Raw genomic sequence first — 27,192 nt, forward strand, 5'->3', positions numbered from 1 at the left:
GTATTTTGTTTATATTAAAACTTTGGGATGTCATCGTCAATACAGAAACATAAGCATAAACAGACCTTACATTCATTTACACTAGTGAACTACATCTCATTTAATCTCTCAATGTAATGTAGCTTCGTATCGACATCTATGATACAAATAAACTGAGTAGGTCAGGTTGGGAAACCTGGTGAGCACATAGGGTTTTCAACCCACAATAATAAAGTTATTATGTTTTATCATAAAATAATTAACCCGGTTACCGATCCCCATTATCTTCTTTATTCTTAAGGATCAACCCTAAGAATCATCTATTCTTTCATTTATTCATTCCTAAGGATTGTCCTAAAGAATAGGCACGAAGTTCATCGCTGCCAGGGTTCATCTAACAGGCACTAAGTCCATAGCTGTCGATGTTATCTGTTAGGCACTAAGTCCATAGCTGCCAATGTTCATCTATAGGGTAATAAATCCATAGCTAGCAATGTTCATTTGTAAGGCACTAAGTCCATAGCTGACAATGTTCGTTTATGAGGCACTAAGTCCGTAGCTGCAAATGTTCATCTATATCATCTTTCATCTCTCATCATTCATCTCATCTTTCATCTTTCATCTTTCATCTAATCTCATCTTTAATTTACCCATCTTTACCTATCATAATTATAGGTATAAAATACGTATACAGTTTAAATCAAGTAAAACATGTATATATTGTTCATCCAACATATATATCAAGAACACAGATAATATACACACATAGCATGTAATTTATATTAAATACTTCATATCTATGTGTAAGATGAAAGTAACTATGCACTCACTTGTTAAAGTGATGACTCGAAATTCAGACAGCGCTTCGCTTCTAACAATCGTCTTTTCCTTCGACGAAACCTAGCATTATTATTGCTAAATTTTAGTCTAATATTTATAGCGACTATTTATGAGCGATAATGTTTTATAAGTGTTAGACAATACTTTTCAACCACTATGTATAGACAGGGGCCAGACATGAAACACCGGGGGGCAGGACCATTTTGGCATTATAGCACTTCTGAAATCCAACAACACTATGCGGCCCTTCAAACCAGATTCCCCATACCGTGAGCAGTTAAAAGGTATTATAATCACACTTTGTATATTTTGTAATACTTACATATATTTTTTATAGGTTCATAATAACGATAATGAACTTAAAAATAGGCTATACTTATAGTAGGGTAATCATAACTCACTTACAATGGAGTTCAGCGAAGAACCGGGCTCTGCGCGGGCAGAACTTCTGAGCCGGAAGCTCTTCTTCTCGGAGCCTTCTGGTGCTCCAGGACTCGCTACTAACTCCTAGGAAAGGCTAGAGAAAATACTTGAGGCGTTGGGGGTGTTTGGGAGAGAGTTGGTTAAAGAGATGTGAAAAAAAGAGTGAAAAACACCTTCTATTTATAGGCTACCAGCACCGAGTACGCTCAGCGTACTCAAGAATTATGCTGAGAGTAATGGGTTTTTAAGGGTTATGCTGAGCGTACTCAAAATTATGTTGGGCGTAATGTGCTACGTGTCGCGATCTCGTGTAAAGCCGTGGGGAAGAAGGTGCGACTCAGATTGCGCCATGTGTCACTCGCTGTTACACCAAAAACTAATTATCTTCTAAAATCCGTAACTTTCGCATACAAGCTCTGTTTTTGACATTCTTTATATCCACACGTAGGTATCGATGCGATCTACAACTTTCGTTTAGACTTCGTCGGCTAATTTTGACTTTATTTGTAAAGTTATATTTTAACAGGCTTAGACAGTTAAAGTCCGTTAAAAATTCATAACTTTGTCATCCGACGTCCGTTTTCGACTGTATTTATATCGTTGAGCTCCTATTAACAAGATCTTTGATTCTCATTTAGGTTGAGTTGGCTAAAAATCGATCGATCTAAAATTCGATTTTCGGGCTGTACATTATTATGCTAAATCTTAGAAAAATCATAACTTCCTCATACGAAGTCAGATTTGGACGTTCTTTTTATGTACGTTCTCGGTTAAATGTATACTACAGCTTTTGTTTAGGTTGCTAAGGCTAAAAAGTAATTTATCAAATATATTCACTTTTTACGTTACGCGGGTCATAACTTCTTCGTTATAACTCGGATTTCAACGTTCTTTATATGTACGGAACCCTTGTAACATATACTATAACTTGGTTAAGATTATTCATTTTAAATAATCTTCTATCGAAAATTTGTTTTTCACGCTCATTGTCTCGAAATTGACTAGCCCGAATCTGCGGGCGCTACACTTATGTTCCCTTGGGAGCGTCTTATGGCCAACCTCCATTTCTCCAAACCCTAAGAACGAAACCCTAGCCTCATTTGATTGTTTGTGAGCGATTGTGTAATTTTGAAGTGGTTTTTGGGCCCCTTAAAGGAAGTGAAGCTTTGGTGGACTTGGAGCTTGAAGATTCAGGATCTTCATCAACTTGGCAAGCCATTTGAGGTATAAAGCTCCTAACTTGATGGTTCCTAATGATAGATCTATTTTAGGGCTTTATTTTTGTATTTTTGGGTCCTTTAAGCCTTATTTAGGAGTATGGGCTACTCCAACAGTTTGGGGTGATAAATCTAGGCTTTTCTGAGGTCCCTTGTACATAAAAATGATAGTTTGATCGGTTTAGCTCAACCATGCAAGGTTGATGTTCCTATTAATGGAGTTTAAATGCTAGATTTGGAATTTAGGGTGTTTTTAGCCATGCATTGGCTTAAAGTCTTTGACATTTTTGGTTTAAGGCTTTAAAATGATGTTAATTTGAGGATTAGATGTTAATTTCTTAAGGGGTTAAGACTTTTGAGTAAGGACTTGGAGTCAGGCCAGTATTTTGGGCGTACTCCTAAGTAAGTTGAGCATACTGGGTGCGAGCCTCGTTTCTGGAGCAGTTGCGTATGCAGGGCATACGAGCTAGGTACGCCAATCATACGCTAACCAGTGGGCCGATGAAGTGGTGGGCTTCGATTATTTGGGCTTTTTATTGATTGGGCTTGGACCTTAAACTTTTATGGCACTAGATCATTTCTGGACTTTGGGCTATTGTTTGGCATTGGGCATTCTTGGATTAGGCTCATAATGGGCTTTGGGTGTCATTTAGGATTTTGGGCTATATTGGGGCTTTTGGAGCATTGGGTTGGGCCTTGGTTGTTGGGAAAAGTGAGGAAAGGGTAAAATTGTCTTTTACCTTAGGAGTTGGACAAATGAATGGGATTCATAAGTTATAGTTTAAGGACTAATTATTAATTGGAGCTTTATTGATTATCTAATGCGGGGACTTTCCGGATCAGCAATCCGAGTTGTTATCTGATTTCCAGCAGTTTGAGGCGAGTCTCCTCTCACCGTTTATCGGGTCGAAGGCACCAATGTCGGCCCATTATTTATTATGGTTAGGGTACTAGCTGTATGTGATATGTATATCGGCTGGGGCCTGATGAGTTTATTGTATTCCATTTGTCTTAATTATTATTTCATGTGTTTATGTGTCTATATGTATATCGGGCGGGGCCCGATGCCAGGTGGGGCCTGATAAATGTGATAAGGCAGGGCCCATCTCATATTATTGGCAGATCTGTTTCAAGTGGGGCTCGATTTCAGGGGGGATGGTTGTTGGGCATGGCCTATTATATGTTTGATATGTATGGTATGTGGTATTTTGGGTAACTCACTAAGCTTCGTGCTTACAGTTTTTAGTTTATATTTCGGGTACTTCCGGATTGAAGGGGAAGAGCTCGGGATGATCACGTCGCACTCACCATATTCTTCCGCATTTTATTTGACTTTGATGTAACTGGATGATTATTGATATACTCAAATTTCACTAATGCTCCAGCCGCAGTCATGGGCCTCATGAATCGTGTATACAGGTCGATGTTCGATCGGTATGTGGTTGTGTTTATTGATGACATCATGGTCTATTTAGAGACCCAAGAGCTGCATGAGGAGCATTTAAGGGAGGTAGTGGAGACCCTAAGGAGGGATAGATTGTATGTGAAGTTCTCTAAGTGTGAGTTCTGGTTGCACGAGGTGCAGTTTCTTGGGCGTCTTGTCAAGCATAATGACATTTTAGTCGATCCGGCCAAGGTTGAGGCGGTGATGAGATGGGAGGTTCCGAGGTCTCCATCCGAGATTTGGAGTTTCCTTGGTTTGCCAGGTTACTATTGGAGGTTCATTCAATATTTCTCCAAGATAGCGGTTCCTCTGACTCGATTGGCGAAGAAGACCGTCACTTTTCACTAGAGGCTTGAGCAGCAGGCAACTTTTGAGACCTTGAGGCAGAGATTGTGTGAGGCGCCGATTCTGACCCTGCCTGAGGGTGTTAAGGATTTCCTGGTTTATTGTGATGTGTCGATCACAGGGTTGGGTGCAATTCTGATGCAGAAGGGTCACGTTATTGGTTACGTTTTGAGGCAACTGAAGCCTCATGAGGCGAACTATCCTACACATGATTTGGAGTTGGGGGCTATGGTGTTCGCCCTCATGATTTGGCGACATTACCTCTATGGGGTCCGTTGTACTACCTACATGGATGTAAAATCCCAAAATTTAAGACCAAAAAAAATTCATTTTAATTAAGTTATTATATAAAACCAACAGTATAAAAACATTCATACTGATATCTCATGCCAAAACCAAAGTGTCAATAAGCAAAACATATTATCATAAAACCATATCAGAGTGTAATCCCAAATATCTCATGTGCGGAAAACATAGTGTGATGTTTTGCGATCAAGCCGACTCCTTTCCATTGAAACAACGTACCTGAAACCAAAACTGTAAACCGTAAGCACGAAGCTTAGTGAGTTCCCCCATTATACCACATACCATACAATTCACATACTATCAGGCATACCGGGGTGCCCGACCTACCCCAAGTCAGGCATATCTGGGTGCCCGAACTACCGTGCTGAGCATACCGGGGTGCTCAACCTACCCTGCTGAGCATACCGGGGTGCTCAACCTACCCCTGTCAGGCATATCTGGGTGCCCAACCTACCCCTTCGGTCCTGTCGACCGGTAACCGGGGACTATTTCACCCCTACTACTACCACATAAAATCATATCACATATATCATAATCTGTCTAGCATAGCTGGGTACTAAACTACCCCTTCGGCCCAACCGACCGATAACCGGGGACTATTCCCCCTACTACCACAATCACATAACATCATATCATGCTAGCACATCAAACGTATCAGGTAGTGACAAACCCAAGTAATTATCACAAAGACAACTACTCGCCAAACAATCCGTACTAGTGGGTCGGCATTGTGGCCGTAGACCCACTTCTACTGGAAGGTAACTCACCTCGCACTGCTGAAGTCCTGCAGACGAAAACCCGGACTACTAGATGACAGCTTCCCGAACTGTCAATATCAAAACAATACCCAATTAACAATTGCGTTCCAATGCATAACCATAAGTCCATACTTGGGGTAAAAAGACCATTTTACCCCCAACCTAGCTTGGTCCAAAGACAAGGCCCAAACTCAAACTATAGAGGCCCGAAAGCCAAATAATAAATCAAGGCCCAACATATGGCCCAATTTTCCAAATTGGGCCCAAACCTCTACATGGTCAACATGTGAACTCACCAGACATCCTAAATATTTAATATTAGATATTCAATCCCCATATAATTCATTGACTTTTAGCTTTATATTGATTTATAACTAGTTACACCTGAGTTCAATGAAATGATATCTCATATTTATAACACAATGGTTATTCTTCCATATACTAATAAGATGCAAGTTATGACCCATTAAAGTCGATCCATGGATTTTATTTTATGTAAATATATATTTGATATTTTATTCTTATCATCAACTTTGATAAGATTATAACATTTCTATCAATTAATTCAATATTTAATTAGTCCATAGATGATCTCCAAGTCCATTTATACGCTTCTTTGAACATTTCCCTTATCAATTGGGTTATTAACATCAGCCCATATGTTAAAATATGAAACCATGACATAAGGCCCATTAGCTAACTTATACTCACCAACCCATTAAAGCCCAACATGAGTTAAATTAGCGTACCTAGCTTCCAGGCGGCGCACAAGAGAATTCCTTCGACGGTGGTTGAATTCTTCGCTCACCAGGAAACGTAACTCCACGACCAAGTTATGAGTTCTGCTAACCCACGCCCCGACAAATATCGATTTCCCCACCTTCTTTCTTTCCATCGGAGACTAGTACCTTGTCTTCTTCCCTACTGCTGTTGTTGGAGGTCCCAAAACAGTCGCCGGAAAAGCATTAGGCCGAGAAAACGGAATCAAAACTCATCAACTAGTCTCTCTCTAACTGAAGTCACCGATGAGAGATAAGAAATTAAAACATAAACTGAGCCTTACCAGCCTTTACTGCTCTGGAGAACATACGGGATTCATCGGAGTCCCACAAAAATGCCGGAGGATGACGTAGCCACCGGAAGGCGCATCCCCACCAGGTTCACGGTGTCGCGTAGAGCTGGTGCTGACGGAATGACCCCATTCTCGCTAAATTATCCCCACCTCTTTCTCTCAACTAACGATCCAGTGGGAGTTCCAACTGATGTCATAGACTAGTGGTTGTATCCCTTCTAACACTCGATGATACCAATCGAACAGGTCAGAAACGATGACCTTAAACCCGAAATCAACACCTCGCCTGGAGCCCTTCGTTGCTATCTCTCTCACTCTCTCTATGGTTATTTCCGGTGAGAGCTGACGCCGGCGGTGAAACATGGCAATGGCAGCTTCACCCTTCCTCTTAAGGTTTCTTTGTGCGGCTCACCTCCTAACCCTAGCTCTCCTTACAATAATATATATACAAGAAGTTGAGGTTGGACAACAGATTTCCTTTAAGAAGACGTGCTTCCCATACAATACAAAATAGAGAAGGAAGCACCAGTTCCTGTCGGGTAGCAGGGAAAGAAGAAACATAGAAACCAAGATCTGGCAGATATAGTCCCTCAGGTTTAGCCTTATGACAAAATCTATCCTATATTGAAATACCTCATTAAAACTGATTTCTTGATAATTATAATTTAAACCCTATACTTATATGTTTAATTTGTACTTAATAATTACTGTTTTACTTTATTTATTATCATTATTAAATATCAAAATCTATTAAGTTTATATTTTAACATTTATTATTTTATTATTTATTTCACTTAGCCTTCTAATTTATATAGCCACCATTTATTTCGCTAAACCCTGTTTTGTTAAAATAAATAATAGATAATAAATAAATAAATAAAAATCCTCGAAATCAATCCTTACCATTCCCGACACACCAAAGCACTCAAGTAACATGGTCACCATCCTGGCACACCCTAGCCTTCCCAGGGTAGCCGTGACCAATCTTCGTAAAGCCCTAAATCCGCAGGTGAACGAATTCCTCACAACGAGAGCACATCTACTCCATCCGAAATCTGTTGTCTCGAGATGGTCTGAATCCTTGACAGACCACTCATACTGAATCATTATTATTGAATCCAGTCCGTTTATCCCTCAACTGACTACCCAACGTCTGATGACTTGAGGTTCCCACTATAAAACAGGATCACAAACCCAATTATCCCTGCAGATCACTTATACTTGGCCAAGGCTCAGATAATCCCGCTGTGAGTGACTTAGCACAACCCAAGCAATATGTTACCTAGTCCGTACTTGCAACCCAAAACACAAATACTAATACTGCCCAAAACACTGAAACTGCCCGAAACACCGAGCTGCCTGAAATAGCGTGGTGCCACATGGCTGCTTTCCAAAATCTACCGAGACCTCCTTGGTCTCAATTCGTTCGCAAATCGTCTGAAATATTGGGTTCCGGCCCGGCTGCGGAGCCAAAGGACTCCCACTTAGTCGTCTCACACGACTTCTGAACGGAATCCTTATCTGGAACTAGTTGACACTAGTTATCATGCCACCGTGGCGCTAACAACCTCCTGATCCAACCGATCAGATCCATGTGTCGAATCCTGACATCACCCAAATCCAAGGCTAAAAGTGATTGCTACAAGACCAATGGTAGCCTTATATCACAAACGACCTCATACGGTCCATTGCTTCCCTGTCCCCTTAACCGTAGTGGCGTTCCTACGGTCGTATCGCTGGTTCAACCGGATCGAACCCATCTGGGTAATTCCGTAATCCAATCTGTGGATTTCCATATCCTCACTGCTGCACCCGAACTGGTGGGTACTCGTGTTCCTTCCGCGTCCTAACAACGCGCTCAAGCTATCTACCAACCTAGTGAATGCTACGGCTACACCCGCATACTTACAACACTCTAGCACTATCTGCCAACCCTTGTGAATGCTACGGCTACACCCACAGACTTATAACACTTCCCACACTACCTGGCCACTAGTGAATGCTACGGCTACACCCGCAGTCTTACAACACTCTCCATACTATTTGATCGATAGTGAATGCTACGGCTACCCCCGCTGTCTTACAACACTCTCCATACCGGTCGAACACGCACTCAACCTAACACACAACTGAACTTGAGTCCTAACTGGAGCTCTAACATGGTTCCCGAAACCTGCTGTCTGAGAGTCTCGAAGGCTGCCTGTTGCTTAGGCCCCCAATGAAAGGCCACCGAATTCTTGGTCAGTCGATAGTGAATGCTACGGCTACCCCCGCAGTCTTACAACACTCTCCATACCGGTCGAACACGCACTCAACCTAACACACAACTGAACTTGAGTCCTAACTGGAGCTCTAACATGGTTCCCGAAACCTGCTGTCTGAGAGTCTCGAAGGCTGCCTGTTGCTTAGGCCCCCAATGAAAGGCCACCGAATTCTTGGTCAGTCGGGTCAAAGGAACCGCAATCTCGGAAAAGTCCCCTATAAATCTCCAGTAATAACCCGCTAGACCCAGGAAACTCCGAATCTCAGATGGAGACCTCGGAATCTCCCACTGCATCACGACCTCTATCTTGGCCGGATCGACATGAATACGCTTCTGGTTGACAAGGTGCCCAAGAGATTGCACCTTGCGCAACCAGAACTCACATTTGGAGAACTTTACAAAAAGTCTCTCCCCCACTTAGACTCGACTAAGTCTTTACGACGGGCGAGAATTGAAGGATTCCCAATCCTTCTCGCTATCTAATATCCCACTGATGACAACTTGTGCTTACCAATTCTAGCGATTAATCACCGGTTAAACCTTGAGATCGCCCATCCTCAGAAATCTTGATGAGTACTCTTGAAATTTGATCCAGTCTGACACCTCAGTCCATCTCCCATGCTGTCAACTGAAGGCCTTAATCTTCACTCTAGGTGACGAATCCTCATTCCCACTGATGACAACCTGTGCTTACCAATGCTAGCGATTAATCACCGGTTAAACCTTAAGATCGCCCATCCTCAGAAATCTTGATGAGTACTCTTGAAATCTGATCCAGTCTAACACCTCAGTCCATCTCCCATGCTGTCAACTGAAGGCCTTAATCTTCACTCTGGCTGACGAATCCTCATTCCTACTTCCAATCTTGTAGCACCACTGAACTCTAACCAAACACAGCCCATGCGAAAGTACAATTCTCTTGAACATCCAATGACCAACCACTTATGCATCTAACACCCGCAACTGACACTACCCTCTTCACCCGATGATCAGAAGTCTTGGGTCTCTTCCCGGGACCCTCTACTATACGCACCTGTCACGACCCTCTCTTCCCAAAGTGCTCCAAATCGATCTCGCATCTGCAACCTCTTGGAAATCATATCCTTCAGGGTCTGACACCCTGTCACGCTCACTAGCTCACTTGCCAGTGGCTGAGCTGTAACAACTGGAACATCCTCTATCCCCAAACCGGGTCACAAACTTCTCCCCGAAGCTTCTCAGATTCTCCAACACTCTCACCGATTCGAGTATGGATCCTGTGCTTTTTAGTACGGGCCCAATACTACCTTCCACACTTATCCATACTTTCCTCAGCAATCCTCTCGAATCCTCCAAGTCACTTCCTCAAACTGGTACACCCAAGTCTCACTGAACCTCACTACTAACCCACTAAAACATATCCTAGGCTTTCCTAGGTTCCCGAACCCACCCAGTCCTCAGCTGCTGAAAGATTCCTAGTAATGTCAACTAGCTACCTCATGAATATAGCCACATGCAACAGATATCAGATAATCCTTCGAGTAAAAGACCCATCCCTAGAACGGTTGGACTCAGAAAAGAGCTGCACAATAGGGTCAAGTCCACCACTCTGAGATTATCCGACCTGTGTCCTATGTGACTTAGCATATTCACTTAGTACCTAACTCACATCACTAAGAGTCTCACAAAGCACAAAGCAAACAGCATTCAGACAATGGAAACTCTAACCATCATAATCCAATCAAATCGCTCTATCCTCTAATTAGGAACCTATACATGCAATTCAAAGGCTCATACAATCAGGCATAACCTAAACAGGCTATCCTATCAATGACTGATCAGTACTAGCATTCAAGTCTATAAGCACATACAATAGGCATATAAGGCATCCTACTAGATCCTCTGCCCTAATCTAGCATGTAGTTCTCATAATCCTATCATAACATCACATATCATCACATGTATGGGTATCTTGGGGAAAATTTACTTGAGCTCGGCTGATTGCACGCATCACACATCTTGTTCTTTTCAAAGATCCTTTTTCTCTTTTCAAAATTCTTTTTAGAAAATGATTTTCCTCTTGAAGATTTCCATACCAAGTCCTTAGTTTGAGTCCATACATGCCCGAGAGTGTGCCCGAATCCCTCAAACCAAGGCTCTGATACCAACTTGTAACATCCCAAAATTTAAAACCAAAAAAAAATCATTTTAATTAAGTTATTATATAAAACCAACAGTATAAAAACATTCATACTGATATCTCCTGTCAAAACCAAAGTGTCAATAATCAAAACATATTATCATAAAACCATATTAGAGTGTAATCCCAAAGATCTCATGTGCGGAAAACATAGTGTGATGTGCTGCGATCAAGCCGACTCCTTTCCTTTGAAACAATGTACCTGAAACCAAAACTGTAAACCATAAGCACGAAGCTTAGTGAGTTCCCCTATTATACCACATACCATACAATTCACATACTGTCAGGCATACCGGGGTGCCCGACCTACCCCATGTCAAGCATATTTGGGTGCCCGACCTACCCTACTGAGCATACCGGGGTGCTCAACCTACCCCTCTCAGGCATATCTGGGTGCCCAACCTACCCCTTCGGTCCTGTCGACCGATAACCGGGGACTATTTCACCCCCTACTACTACCACATAATATTATATCACATATATCATAATCTGTCAAGCATAGTTGGGTACTACACTACCTCTTCAGCCCTACCGACCGATAACCAAGGACTATTCCCCCTACTACCACTATCACATAACATCATATCATGCTAGCACATAAAACGTATCAGGTAGTGACAAACCCAAGTAATTATCACAAAGACAACTACTCGCCAAACAATCCCTACTAGTGGGCCGACATTGTGGCCGTAGACCCACTTCTACTGGAAGGTAACTCACCTTGCACTGTTGAAGTCCTGCAGACGAAATCCCAGACTACTGGATGACAGCTTCCCGAGCTGTCAATATCAAAACAATACCCAATTAATAATTGGATTCCAATGCATAACCATAACTCCATACTTGGGGTAAAAAGACCATTTTACCCCCAACCTAGCTTGGTCCAAAGCCAAGGCCCAAACTCAAACTCTGGAGGCCCGAAAGCCAAATAATAAATCAAGGCCCAACATATGGCCCAATTTTCCAAATTGGGCCCAAACCTCTACATGGTCAACATTTGAACTCACCAGACATCCTAAATAATTAATATTAGATATTCAATCCCCATATAATTCATTGACTTTTAGCTCTATATTGATTTAGAACTAGTTACACCTGAGTTCAATGAAATGATATCTCATATTTATAACACAATGGTTATTCTTCCATATACTAATAAGATGCAAGTTATGACCCATTAAAGCCGATCCATGGATTTTATTTTATGTAAATATATATTTGATATTTTATTCTTATCATCAACTTTGATAGGATTATAACATTTCTATCAATTAATTCAATATTTAATTAGTCCATAGATGATCTTCAAGTCCATTTATACTCTTCTTTGAACATTTCCCTTATCAATTGGGTTATTAACATCAGCCCATATGTTAAAATACAAAACCATGACATAAGGCTCATTAGCTAACTTATACTCACCAACCCATTAAAGCCCAACATGAGTTCGATTAGCGTACCTAGCTTCCAGGCGGCACACAAGAGAATTCCTTCGACGGTGGTTGAATTCTTCGCTCACCAGGAAACGTAACTCCACGACCAAGTTATGAGTTCTGCAAACCCACGCCCCGACAGATATCGATTTCCCCACCTTCTTTCTTGCCATCGGAGACTAGTACCTTGTCTTCTTCCCTACTGCTGCATCTGGAGATCCCATAACAGTCGCCGGAAAAGCATTAGGCCGAGAAAACGGAATCAAAACTCATCAACTAGTCTCTCTCTAATTGAAGTCACCGGTGAGAGATAAGAAATTAAAGTATAAACTGAGCCTTACCTGCCTTTACTACTCTGGAGAACATATGGGATTCATCGGAGTCCCACAAAATTGGCGGAGGATGACGTAGCCACCGGAAGGCACATCCCCACCAAGTTCACGGTGTCGCGCAGAGCTGGTGCTGACGGAATGACCCCGTTCTCGCTAAACTATCCCCACCTCTTTCTCTCAACTAACGATCCAGTGAGAGTTTTGACTGATGTCATAGACTAGTGGTTGCATCCCTTATAACACTCGATGATAAACCCAATCGAACAGGTCAGAAACGATGACCTTAAACCCGAAATCAACACCGCGCCTGGAGCCCTTCGTTGCTATCTCTCTCACTCTCTCTATGGTTGTTTCCGGCGAGAGCTGACGTCGGGGATGAAACATGGCAATGGCAGCTTCACCCTTCCTCTTAAGGTTTCTTTGTGCGGCTCACCTCCTAACCCTAGCTCTCCTTACAATAATATATATACAAGAAGTTGAGGTTGGACAACAGATTTCCTTCAAGAAGACGTGCTTCCCACACAATACAAAATAGAGAAGGAAACACCAGTTCCTGTCGGGTAGCAGGGAAAGAAGAAATATAGAAACCGAGATCTGGCAGATATAGTCCCTCGGGTTTAGCCTTATGACAAAATCTATCCTATATTGAAATACCTCATCAAAACTGATTTCTTGATAATTACAATTTAAACCCTATAGTTATATGTTTAATTTGTACTTAATAATTATTGTTTTACTTTATTTATTATCGTTATTAAATATCAAAATCTATTAAGTTTATATTTTTAACATTTATTATTTTATTATTTATTTTACTTAGCCTTCTAATTTATATAGCCACCATTTAATTCGCTAAACCCTATTTTGTTAAAATAAATAATAAATAAATAAATAAAAATCACGAAAATGGGGCATTACAACGGATGACAAGAGCATGAGGTATTTGATGGACCAGTCGAATCTGAACATGAGTCAGCGTGGGTGGTTGGAAGTGGTGAAGGATTATGATTGTGAGATCCTTTATCATTCGGGGAAAGCCAATGTGGTCGCTGATGCCCTTAGCTGTAAGGTGGTCGCAGCTCCGATCAGGGATATATGTTTGAGGATGACAGTGATTACTCCACTCTTGGAGCGGGTTCGAGAGGCTCAGGTTGAGGCTATGAAGGAAGAGCACTGAAATATTGAGCACATTTTGGGGCAAGTTGCATCCTTTGATTATGATAGCCGAGGGTTATTGACACTCCATCGGAGGGTGTGGGTTCCTTATTAGGGTGGTGCGCATCAGTTTCTGATGGAGGAGGTGCACAAGTCGAGGTTCTCTATCCATCCCGAAGCAACAAAGATGTATAGGGATTTCCGACCTGACTATTGGTGGCCATGTATGAAGCGGGATGTGGCCCGATACATAGAGAGGTGCTTGACTTGCAAGAAAGTCAAGGTCGAACATCAGCGACCTCATGACAAGTTGCAGCTGCTAGACGTTCCTGTTTGTAAATGGGATGAGATCACCATGGATTTCATCATGAAATTACCACGAACAGCGTGTGGAGTGGATTCGATATGGGTTATCGTGGATCGATTAACCAAGAGCGTTTATTTCATTCCGATTCAGGAGAGTATCCCTGCCGAGAAGTTGGCCGTCATTTACATCAGCGAGGTTGCGGCACGGCATGGAGTGCCAGTTCCAGTGGTTTCAGATAGGGATGTCCGGTTTACTTCCAGGTTTAGCAAGAGGTTTCATGAGGAGTTGGGTACCCGTCTGCACTTCAGCACAACTTTCCACCCGCAGATTGATGGACAGAGTGAGCGGACTATCCAAACATTGGAGGATATGCTTTGGGCATGTGTATTGGATTTTGGTGGGAGTTGGCATACGTATCTCCCTTTGGCGGAGTTTTTCGTATAACAACATTTATCATGCCAGCATCGATCGACCTCCTTTTGAGATGCTCTATGGGTGGAAGTGCAGGACCCCGATATGTTGTGGTGAGCTCGGTCAGCGAGTCATGGGGAGGACTAAAGTGGTACTCAAGACCACCGAGTTGATTTACCAGGTTCGGAGTAGACTTCAGACAACACAGAGTCGACAGAAGAGCTATGCCGACAAGCACCGATCAGATCTAGAGTTCCAGGTTGGGGATATGGTTCTCCTGAAGGTGTCATCTGATTCAGGAAGAAGGGCAATTTGGGACCCAGGTACATCGATCCTTTAAAGGTTTTGGTCGGGGTGGGCTGGTTTGCTTATCGCTTGTATCTTCCCGAGGAGCTTAGTCAGATCCATACCACGTTTCATGTCTCTCAACTGCGAAAATGTTTGCTTGATGATTCCGTAGTGGTTCCAGTGGAGGATATTCAGGTGGATGATCGTCTAAACTATATCGAGAGACCGGTGGCGATTCCTGACAGCAAGACGAAGACCTTGAGGAAAAATGTTTTTGAGTTGGTGAAGGTGCAGTGGCAACACCACAAGGGTTCAGAATGGACGTGGGAGCCCGAGGACGAGATGAGAGAGGATTATCCGGGGCTGTTTTCCGCAATGTACTTCGAGGACGATGTCTTATTCAAGTGGGGGAGAATTGTAACATTTGCAATTTTAGGTATGCTTCTTTTAACCCTTATTTGTAAATTCTTCTCATTTTGGTCCCTAACCGAGTATGTTAGGCGTACTCTACGAGTACTTTGGGCGTACTGGCTCGAGGGTTGGACGCGGAGGCACCTACGTACACTTGGCATACATGGGAGTACGTTGGGCGTACGCTAAGCAGGGGAAAACCCTAATTTTTAGGGTTTGTGCCCTATTTAATCAACTTATGTTGCCTTGTGAGCATCTTATGGTCAACCTTCACTTCTCCAAACCCTAAGAACGAAACCCTAGCCTCATTTGAGTGTTTGTGAGCCATTGTGTGATTTTGTAGTGATTTTTGGGCCCCTTGAAGGAAGTGAAGCTTGGTGGTGAAGCTTTGGTGGTCTTGGAGCTTGAAGATCCAGGATCTTCATCAACTTTGCAATCCATTTGAGGTATAAAGCTCCTAAGTTGATGGTTCCTTATGATAGATCTAGTTTAGGGCTTTATTTGTGCATTTTTCGGTCCTTTAAGCCTTGTTTGGGAGTATGGGCTACTCCTACAACTTGGGGTGATATATCTAGGCTTTTCTGAGGTCCCTTGTACATAAAAATGATAGCTTGACGATTTTAGCTCAACCATGCAAGGTTGATGTTCCTCTTAATGGAGTTTAAATGCTAGATTTGGACTTTGGGTGTTTTTAGCCATGCAAAGGCTTAAAGTCTTCGACTTTATTGTTTAAGGCCTTAATATGATGCTAATTTGAGGATTGGATGTTAACTTCTTAAGTGGTTAAGACTTTTGAGCAAGGACTTGGAGTTAGGACAGTACGATGGGCGTAGTTCTGAGTACGCTGGACGTATTGGTTGTGCGCCCCTTTTCTGGATCAGTCGCATACGCAGGGCGTACGAGCCAGGTACGCCTAGCATACGCTAACCAGTGGGTCGATGAAGTAGTAGGCTTGGATTATTTGGGCTTTGTATTGATTGGGATTGGACCTTAAACTTATATGGCATTAGATGACTTTGGGGAATTGTTTGGCATTGGGCCTTCTTGGATTAGGCCCATAATGGGCTTTGGGTGCCATTTAGGATTTTGGGCCATATTGGGGCTTTTGGAGCATTGGGTTGGGCCTTAGTTGTTGGGACACGTGAGGAAAAGATAAATGGTCTTTTACCCTGGGAGTTGGACAAATGAATAGGATTCATAAGTTATAGTTTAAGACCCAATATTTAATTGGAATTTTATTGATTATTTAGTTCGGGGACATTCCAGATCAGCAGTCCAAGCAATTATCTGAATTTCAACAGATTGAGGGGAGTCTCCTCTCAGCGTTTAGCGGGTCGAAGGCACCAATGTCGGCCCATGATTTATTATGGTTGCCGCTAATACTCGCGTTTCTTGTAGCAATCATGTTTAAAAGAGAAGTAAAATAGATATGGAGATCATCTTATTTCTATATTTTCAAAATTATATATATTTGAAAAGAAAAGATTTTGAATATTGTTTATGTATCATCATAAATCATAATGATACTATTTAATTTTTGCTCATTTAGTTACTAGTAAAAGGTTACTGAACATGTTATTTTTTTTATTTGAAGTTGTCATTAAACCTGATATCACGATATCACCTGTCTTAAGGACCACTTTGAGTCAAAATAACAAGGTTACTGAAATTCCTCCTCCCTATATAATTAGCATCTACAAGCATGATACATTTCACCCGTGCATCTCGCTACGAGTTGCTACTAAAAAACCCAAAGAATTTTTTAATGGTGTATGGACGTTTAACAACATGTGCCAATGTGCTACACATAATGCAGTAGGCACATATTTGAAAGCAAAGGACACCAAATTGTAATAAAGAACATTTATAGCTAAAAGCAAACGTTGAGTGACAACCAAAATCTTTGAACAATAAACTAAAAATCCAAATCCATGGATGAAACATCTTGAAAATGTTCAACATATGCAAAGATAAAAACCAAGATAAGAGTGCATCTGATCCAAGTCATCATTCATCTAAGAGATTAACATTCAAACAATCATTGGGGAAGTACCAGATGTATGAAGGAAGGAACCCGCCTTTTCGACTTGTATCAATGGTGGAATGGAAGTAAGCATATCTCTCATATAGTGACCGATGATCAACCCACAAGTCTGATTTAATAGCAGAAGAATACTTGAAGCCATTAACAAAGAACGCACGTTCTTCTAATGTTTTTTCCGACGACACCCACTTCATTTCCTCAAAATCTAGTTCATGAGCCGTGTATGAATCTTTTAACCCACGGTCCATCACATAAAGGTTTTCACCCGAACTTACAAACTCCGGAAAAAAGAAGCCTGGCGGTGGAATATTCTTGGTTTGGAGTAAAGTCAATTTGGGCTCTGGAGTGAGTCTCATTTCACATAAACGACAACAGATGTTTAGGGTATATATCTTCCCCTTGAAAGCATGTAAATCAATCGTGAGGAAAGTGGAGATACGACTCCATGCTCGTGTACCCGCTATAGAAAACCAAATTTGACAGGAGAATGTACGCAACACCACAAACACCCACCCAGATACCGAAGGTGAAAAGACAAGGATACCTCTCATTCTTGCTAGATCAGTACGTGCATTAAAGGGGAAACAAGGGAAATGAAGTTGGTGCCTTGTGATAAGATTTACAAGCCAGAAGTCTTTGGTTTCCCCTCCGAACAAGATCAGGTAACCACAAGTTATTCCAACACAGATCCTGCCAGCAGCATGGGGAAGGAAGGTTTTGAACTTTCTACCTTCAAAGTCCTCTAGACAGCAGTAGCACTCTTTCTTCTCATAAGAAGGATCAGAGATTGACATCAACATGGGTGGTCTGGATGCCATAAAAATCTTCTTATTATTGAGTGCGAGTGACCTCCACGTCTTGCACACACCACCAAAAGCTAGAAAATCAATCACTCCCAGTTTCATCATAACTAAAAAAAGCACATCAGGGTTAAGGTCTGACCAAGGTGCCACACCACCATTGACTCTCTTCCTGCTCGATGATGATGCACCATCACGATTCTGATTTCTGGTCATACTCCTTGTCCTGGCCATTCCAATATGCAAATTTCATATAAGATACAAGAGTTGTAAGCGTACACATATATACATACATTTAAAAGAAGGGTTATTGACATAAAAGTACATTAAAGTGTCACTTTTAGCTTTAAACGGTCCCTGTACTTTATTTGGACCTCACCAACACTTTTCGCAAAATCAACACTGACTGGAAACTAGCAATTCTAGAAGAAATGGACGCATTTAACAAAAATAGTGCTTGCAAAATTGTAAATCTTCTACTTGGTAAAAGTTGTTGCAAATGGGTCAGTACTATTAAGTGCACTGATTTATAACAGACATTTACCCTAAACAAATAAATCGAAAAAATTAAGATTGCAAATAGTTACAAGTTTCCTAAATCCATGTATGTTCTTCCCTATAAAATCATCAGGAGAACACAAAATACAGATACAAAATATACAACATTTTCTCCATCACTGCAATGTTTCCATTTTGCAGTTTTCATTGTACCGGAACACACAGAAGAAACAGTATCATAGGCTTACATGACCCTCTACCACATTGAGAAGAGGATCAAGTGTAACTTGCTTTCCAGAACACATAAAAGCAACAAAATTAAATGAATTTCCTTCAACTGAGACTTGATACCTGAAAGGTAAGAACCCAAAAAATAAACGCCCTTTTTGAAGGTTTTTAGCGGCAATTTTGCCTATATGGAAACTCGATTTTCATGTGAGAATCCAAGTATTAGATCAGAAATATTAAATCATCGTATAGAGATCCAAAAGCTCATTTTGCAAACATTATTGCAGATTTATTAACTGTAAAGTACAAACTCCAGTGCTAATTAACCAAATTGAACTGACTAGAACACATTGAAAAAATCTAGGGCAAAAAACTCAAATCAGGTCAAAAACCAAATTAAGGAAAAACAATCAGATTAGAGGAAAATGATCGGATTTCTAGGATAAAATCCTCAAGAAATTATATCAGATCTTTTAACAATTAAGTTAGATTTTTTAGCCTGAACTTCAAATCAAATTATGGAAAAGGTTTTAATAATGAAAACTAGGGTGTAGAGTGCACACAGAAGATAACTCGACAAGAGGAAACACTCATGTATAGAAGCCAAGGGGAAAAATATACCTGCAATGGTAAAGACACGGCGTTGAAGGTGGAGTTCTAGGGATTGCAAATTTGTACTCGAGAAAAGCACAAATACTAGAGATGAGATGGGAATTGAGGGGTAACATCAGGGTTCTATTTGGATGAGAAATTACAATCATACCCCTTAACAAGACGCAGCGAATGCACGTGACTTCACATGTGAACATTGTGCTTGCACCTGCGATTCAATGCTGTATTAGAGCATATAATTTCTGGTATGCATTAGTATACTAAGAAACTTCATCATCCATAATAAATAGACATACAAAAAATGTATTTACAACAGCTCCTCACACAATATTTTCTTATATAGTATGAGTTACTTACTCCATACGCCTTGATTAACCATCTATTCAACTCAAAAAAATAAAAAATAAATAAAGGCAAAATGGTTATGGAACCCAAGTACATGATATGCAATATGAAATATATAAGATGGCTTGATTGCAACTGTAAAATCAGGATCAAAATAATTAGTCAACTATATGATGATAAAGAAACGTACCTTGTAAATGATGGGATTCATTGCAGGAAACAAATAGCATAAGCACTCCATCGAGGTAAAGTGTCATAGAATGCTTGCTTCCTACAAGTAAACAGATGGAAATTTTTACAGCAACATACACAAACACACACAAGTCACAACTCAATCCTATAAAAACCAAACAAATCAGAAATGGCAAAAATGAAACATATAAACTGTTTCGTATATATTTTTATGGGAAGTGAACTAAAATAGGCAAATTATGATAACTTGCAGAAATAGAATGTACAACGAAATCCCAATCTTAATAATATTACTAACAGCAAAATCAAAGGAATTACGGAGATCTGACAGGTAGCTTTACTTTTGATGATGGATCATCAGGGTGATGAGGCAGTAATAATAGTAGCTCAATTTGGTATGTTTGAATTTTACCACTCAAACGCAAACTAAAAGAAAATGGATTATGCTATATGCTAAAGGTGCTAAAAACAATCTAATCGATCAAAAGCATGAGTGACATTGAAACTGCTTAAACATGAAGATTGCAAAATCCAAAGCAACAAATGCTAATTCACAAAATCTTAAAAATGTTTCAACATATAAATCAAAACCGATGATTACAGAATATATATATATATATATATATATATATATATATATATATATATCTTCCCCTTGATAAAGATGTAAATCAAGAATAAGCAAAGTAGAGCAGACATGATCCCATGCTCCATTACCCGCTGTAGAGAACCATATTTTAGGAACTATTTAAGATGGCAAACACCCACTCAGATATTGAAGGTTAAAAAATAAGGATAGCCCTAACTCCTATTTCAGGTGCAGCATCAACAGAAAAACAGACATTAGGCCTTAGGGAAATGAAGTTCATGCCTTCTGACGGGATTCACAAGCCAGAAGTCATGGGTTTTAAACACTCTTCTTTCAATATCCTGTAGGTAACACAACACTAGTCTTTCTTATAAAATATGCAAAGATCCATGTATCAACATGGGTGGTTATTTTGGAACCCATAAACCTTTTCCTGTTATATATTGCAATGAACTATATGACTTGCAAACTCCACTGAATGACAAAATCAACTCCAGTTGCATGATAACATAAAGAAGCCACACCACTGTTGTCAGGATTTTTTCTAAATGTATAACGATTCTGGTTTCTAGTCATACTCCAGTCTTTTACCATTCCTACATTTGCAAAAAATAAATAAACAAATAAATAAATAATAAATAAATTTAAGGCCTTCGTAAATGCAAAAGAGACAATAGTTATAAACAAGGGACAAGTATTCACACTAATACAGACGCGGTCATTGATAAAGGTTATACAATCTAACTATGCCTATGAATATTTAAAATGTCCAAAATGACATTAGCAGTTCTTTATAGTACTTGAAAATTGTAGATGAGCCACATGGTCAAAATGTTCTTGATGAACACAAAGGGTTGCACTTGCACCTACTCTGTTTCCTTCCTAAATACACCTTTGCCTATACCAATGCTTCTTGTAATCAAAGCCATACCAAAATTCAAACAAACCATGGATTATACAATGGAGAAAATCAGGACAATAAGCTAACATATAATAACTGATTCATTAGCATCATATATGGAGTTGTATAGAAGCACGTGTCTTGTCTAAACTATTAAACCCCAAAATGAATGAAAAAACAAGCAATATATAACCAAAATTAATCAAAGCATAAAACCTAAGAAATCAGAAATTATAATATTGAAATATTAAGTTTGAGTGAGGGCACATAATCAAGTTACAAACAAAGACCAGCAAAATTGAGATACTCTGGAGGAATACTTTACCCACAGAATATTAGGGCTTGAGCCGGTGTTTAGGCCCAGGGTTTTGAGCTGGGACTGTGTAATGACGTTGAACGAGCCTAAATGGCCACTCTACCCTTACATTCAAAAAACAATTTTCACAAAAAAATCAATTCAAAAGGCACCTTCTAATAAAAATCCAGACAACTCAACAACGAAAATTCATATCACTTGAAGATTTAATAAGATGAATCACCTACACATATAAAAACATGAATCTATAACTACAACAATATATAATCTCCTTCTATAGAATGCAATCAATTCAAAATTTGATTATTCTGATCACATGGGTCCCCAGAAAACAAAAGATGTTTCACGTGCAATAATCTATTACTACAAAACTCTCCTTCAAGGGAAAGCATCATCAGGAATTTATTATTCCTCCAGTTGATTAAGGCTGAACTAAATAACGGTCAATCAAAAGCTATATCATCAAGAAACAGCTAATATTGGAGAATAGTTGACGATGAAGATTTTGTAGCCAAATGTATGAGCAGAAGAAATAGAGGAAGTTTGGAAGAGGAATCATCCATATGATGCCCTTCATAAGCAATTGATCTAATGTATATAATAGTGCTATCATTGTTAGAATGTACCACTTAGGCCAATGCCCTTCTTTATTATATACACACTCGTATTTTAACTAAATATGCTTACTAAGACCCATTTTCATGTAAACTTGTATCATAACTCCACCTACAAATCAAATTTCAGACGAAAAACATAAGCTATTTCAATATATAGATAAAACTAGGGAGTTCAGCGAAGAAATGATACAGAAATTTTTCTCTGGTTTTCTAGGTTTTAAAGCAGAAACATAAGGCGATAAAGAGAAGGGAAATTAATTAATAAATAAATAAACAAGCCAGGAAGAAAAGAATCGATTAAGGAAGAGAAGAAGATTTAAATTTAACCTTGATGACGCCAGTTTATCATAAAGTAACGAACTGTGGAGGCAATGAACTGCAGCGACGATGAACGGCAACCGGGGGTGAGGCTGGGAGAGAGGGGAGATGGGAACGAGGGCTGAGGAACCATGAGCGGGATTAACTGATAGCAAACCGAATTAGCCAGTATTTCCATAAGAGATCTCTTTCTTTGATTTTGCCACGATTAGGCTATAATGAATACTCTCCATGCCAAAGGTGAGCTTCCAAGTCAGTCACCACAAACCACTGGAGTACTCTCGACTAGGAGTGTGCAATAAACCGCACAAACCGCATAAACCGCCCAAACCGTACCAAACCGCACCGGATAACACGGTTTAAAACACTCGCGGTGCGGTTTGCGGTTTGTATTTTTGTTAAACCGCATTATGCGGTGCTGTTTGCGGTTTACGATTACAAAATTGCGGTTTAAACCGCACCGCATTGATAAAATCAATTAATGACATTATCTTAAGTTAGTGACATTATCTTAAGTTTTTAAAATATAATATCAATTAATCCAAAATTTAACGCAGTTACCATATGTTTTTGTCTCAAATTCATTTTCAACTAAGATTCAGTGACCATTATTTTATGGTCACTATGTTTTCTTAACTAATGTATATTCATAAGTAGTTAATGACCATAATTATTTGACCACCAAATTTCTTAATGACCACTTAGTGAGCCGTTAGTGATGACAATGATAGTATTATCATTAATTTTAAAGTTAATAATTAATCAAACCGCAAAACCGCATGTAAACCGTATAAACCGCCCGCACCAAACCGCACCGCATAATGCGGTTTTGAACATTCGCGGTGCGGTTTGCGGTTTCTAAATAACTCAAACCGCATATGCGGTGCGGTTTGCGGTTTTGGCTCTAAACCGCACCGCGCACACCCCTACTCTCGACTACACCCACGGTTGTAGAACTCGTTACTCGGTACCTGCTCGGGGGTAGCGAGTACTCGGGAGTACTCGGATTCGGTAATTCACGTGGAAATATTTTTAGGAAAATTATATAGTACTCGGATTCGGTAATTCACGTGGAAATATTTTTAGGAAAATTATATGTCATAATCACAAGTTTAAATTATAATTTGATTGAAATATATAACAAAATTAGATACATGTGAATACATAAAAACTAAAATACACACAATTGTCCCACTTCGTGAATAATTATTGAAAATTTAAGATATATATGTAGTAATAATCACATGTGTGTGTTAAATACTAAATCATTAAGTGTATTATACATATTAATCTTGAAATTCTTGATTTTTTTCTCTTTTTTGGACAATTTTGACCATTTGACCGAGTTTGACCGAGTTTGACCGATTTTGACCGAGTTGGCCGAGTTTGACCGAGTAGTCCCGAGTAAGACCGGGTAATACCGAGTAGGCCCGAGTTAGAGAGATGTTGACCGATTTTTTACCGAGTTTGACTTAATCCGAGTTTTATTGCCGAGTTCACATTACTCGCCTCAGTGGAGGCCCGATTCTGAGTAATCGGTCGAGTACTCGGCCGAGTAAGCCGAGTTTTGCAACACTGACTACACTCTATAAGAGAGAGAAAAAAGAAGTCTCAAAGACTAAGAGAAAAAGAAAAATATTATTGGTTGTGGTCTGTTGTCCTCCCCACAACAATCCTCCACGACAACAATGGAGAATGAGACACCTGGGTGGTGTTCACGTTCGTGATTGGTGACATGTGGACAACGAAACTCTTCACGGACAGTACTCCGGATGGTCTTACATAAGGTCATCCGTTATACCCACCACATACCACATATGTGGTGGGTGTCACATCAGCACAACATTCCCCTACCTCCAACATGGGATACATACCACTAACACACCACTCCACATCATTATTTTTATTTTTTTTAATTCAAAAATATAATAAAATTACATTTTTTATAATTAAAAAGCATTCGTTTTTTTAAACTAGTTTTTCATTAATTATAAAAATAAAATTACAACTTCAAACTACATTACTTAGTTAATCTAGCAAAAAAAAAACATTACATTAATTAAAAAAACAAACAAACATACATATAAAAAACCTAATCGCCGTTCATGCTACGTTGGTACAAATGTTCCGCGACATTTTCTCGAAGATTGAAACACGTTTCAATGTTATGAATTTCAACAACTTGCTCTAAAAACGCATTCGTTCCGGGTACGAACTCCTCAATTGGAACGACAACGTCGTTCAGATCATACGTGCAAATCGTTCGGCCTTCATCTTCAATAATCGTATTATGCATTATAGTACATGCTAAGACCATTCGTTTAATTCTTTCTTTATCCCAGAGTCGTGTAGCATATTTCATTACATGCCATGTCTGCTTAAGGACTCCAAATGCCCTCTCGATATCCTTTCTCGCCGATTCCTGTTTTTTTGTAAACAACTTTGCCTTTTTACTTCGAGGAAACCGAGTATGCCTTCATCAGTGTAGAATAATCCGGGTATATCCCATCACCAAGGTAGTAACCGTATTTGTACGCGTTCCCGTTCACCGTGAACGTCATATCATGTGCTTTGCCGGTCCAAATATCGTTGAAAAGCGGAGACTAGCCAAGAACATTAAGGTTGTTGTTAGACCCCGCTACTCCAAAAAAGACATGCCATATCCACAAATATTGAGATGCAACAGCTTCTAGGATGACAGTTGGTTCACCTATATACACATTCAACTGCGGTCCTCTCGGATACTTTCAAGTATTCGTCAGATGCATCAAATGTTATACCGTATCCCAAATACCTAAGAGCAGCCGCACATTTTTGTATACTACTAAAACCCATTCTTCCTCTAGCGTTGGGTTTTTGTTTGAAAAAATCATAACGAGATTCTAAAGCATTACTAATACGTAAAAATATAGCCTTATTCAGACGGAAACGACGTTCGAACGAGTCATCATTATAAAGACAATTATCGGCAAAGTAATCACGTACCAATAAGTCGTGTGCGGCTTGGCGATCACGATTGACGACCGTCCTTGTACGAGCAGCATTCGAACTTTCTTCGTCGTGAATGTGTTGCACAACGTTGAAGAATGTCTCGACGAATTCTACGTCGTCATCTGAGTCAAAAGTTTTTAAAAATTCCATATGTTTTGTGGAATCCATGTATATGTGTTTTGTGGTTTTAGAGAATGAAGGTGTAAGTTTTGTTGAAAATAGAAGGTTTATTTATGTTATGGAATTGAGTTTGAAAAAAAAAATAGGCAAAATAGCCGTTCAACGGCCAAAAAAACCAAGCACCAATCACCTTCTCCGTTTGAATTCGTCGTCGGGAACACGAAGGATCACGACCACGCCCGACCACGATTAGTCGGGGTAGTGTGCACGAGTTTTTTTCGTGGTCACATGGACCACGGATACTCTCGTTGAGAGTTACCACAAGGCCTAATCACATAAGAACCCATCATTTTTATGATTATTTCTGTAATATTCTAAAAATGGTTATTGTAATTTTTTCAAACATAGGATTATTAGATAAAATATAATTTTAATACATGAATCATTAGAAAATTTGTCTAGGACTATTTATGTACTTTTTCAAACACATGGACCTTAAGATAATTTTGAAGGGAATATTTTAATAATTTTCTTAAACGTAAATACGATTAAACAAAAACATATATTTGTATACCTGGACAATTTTTTATAGTTTTTTCAAAGATAAGGATCTTGAGTTAATTTGGTTATTACTATATAATTAGGAGGTGATCATGTGCTACACAACAGAACATAAGGTTTTTTTTTCTACTTTCATTTCCATATTAGATTATGACCCGCGTTAAACGCAGGGGAACGCATAAAAAAACATAGAAACATTTACAGATATTCCATAAGGAAACGATTAAGAACGATTAAATACAGGTGAACGATTAAGAACGTTAATGTTGTTAAGCGAACCAAGAGAACCAAAAAAAATTGTCAAATACACAGTTCCTATGATGTCACTGCTTCAAGTATGATCGTTGGATGACCATGATCACCTCGGGAAAATTGCATTGACCATGGTGTGAGGTAAGGCAGTTTTCTCATGTCCAATGTAGACAATCTAAACTTCCTAACATTCTAGGAAATTCATGTACGCTAGCATGATGAGAATGCAATTTAATGATGCCATTACGTATAGGCTTGCGTAAATATTTTGGCCCATAAAGTTGAATAATAGTTTTGCAAAAATAATGGAGACTATCTCGTGCAATCCTAGCGGACATCCTAAAACTCTCGTCCAACGCATCAGGCATGATGCTATATTCTAATTGACGAAGTGCAACTATGCATTTTTGTAAATGAGTGAAACCGAGTGTACCTCTAGCATCAGGATGTTGTTGGAAAAAATCACACCCTCATTAGATCTTCGACTATACGTTCGCACAAAGGTTTGAACATTCTGAAACGCCTTCGGAAGTAGTACGCTTGAAAAGTAGCATTCTTTTGAAAGTAGTCTTGTATCAAGCGTTGGTTTGTTTCTTCACGATTTCTGTAAATATATCTTCGGGTTCTTCGTTCAGCACTTCCGAC

The 27,192-nt window shown here is 39.7% G+C and overlaps 3 protein-coding genes and 2 long non-coding RNA genes across 5 annotated transcripts; all 5 read right to left on the reverse strand.

Moving 5' to 3' along the window:
- Positions 1-4,642: 4,642 nt before the first annotated feature.
- On the reverse strand, positions 4,643-6,224 carry LOC145169517 (uncharacterized). Its single transcript, XR_013742543.1, has 3 exons — positions 6,062-6,224; positions 5,322-5,380; positions 4,643-4,773 (listed from the first exon to the last, which is right to left on the reverse strand). It is a non-coding gene; the product is annotated as an uncharacterized LOC145169517 (long non-coding RNA).
- A 4,605-nt stretch (positions 6,225-10,829) lies between these two features.
- Positions 10,830-13,066, reverse strand: LOC145109873 (uncharacterized). Its single transcript, XR_013709288.1, has 4 exons — positions 12,601-13,066; positions 12,287-12,470; positions 11,547-11,605; positions 10,830-11,028 (listed from the first exon to the last, which is right to left on the reverse strand). It is a non-coding gene; the product is annotated as an uncharacterized LOC145109873 (long non-coding RNA).
- A 3,945-nt stretch (positions 13,067-17,011) lies between these two features.
- Positions 17,012-22,793, reverse strand: LOC145109874 (uncharacterized). Its single transcript, XM_079046997.1, has 4 exons — positions 22,633-22,793; positions 19,881-19,961; positions 19,355-19,553; positions 17,012-18,233 (listed from the first exon to the last, which is right to left on the reverse strand). The coding sequence occupies exons 1-4, from the start codon at positions 22,754-22,756 to the stop codon at positions 17,171-17,173; spliced, it is 1,467 nt and encodes a 488-aa protein (XP_078903123.1). The 5' UTR covers positions 22,757-22,793; the 3' UTR covers positions 17,012-17,170.
- Positions 22,794-24,715: 1,922 nt separating this feature from the next.
- On the reverse strand, positions 24,716-25,184 carry LOC145104725 (uncharacterized). Its single transcript, XM_079041920.1, has 2 exons — positions 25,098-25,184; positions 24,716-25,045 (listed from the first exon to the last, which is right to left on the reverse strand). Exons 1-2 carry the CDS (start codon positions 25,182-25,184, stop codon positions 24,716-24,718), a joined length of 417 nt encoding a protein of 138 aa, XP_078898046.1.
- A 145-nt stretch (positions 25,185-25,329) lies between these two features.
- On the reverse strand, positions 25,330-25,782 carry LOC145104727 (uncharacterized). The gene has a single exon (XM_079041921.1). The coding sequence runs from the start codon at positions 25,780-25,782 to the stop codon at positions 25,330-25,332; it is 453 nt and encodes a 150-aa protein (XP_078898047.1).
- Positions 25,783-27,192: the final 1,410 nt, after the last annotated feature.

The sequence above is a fragment of the Lactuca virosa genome, chromosome 4, assembly GCF_052849685.1.
Source record: "Lactuca virosa cultivar CGN04683 chromosome 4, Lactuca_virosa_CGN04683_v6, whole genome shotgun sequence".
NCBI lineage: Eukaryota > Viridiplantae > Streptophyta > Magnoliopsida > Asterales > Asteraceae > Lactuca > Lactuca virosa.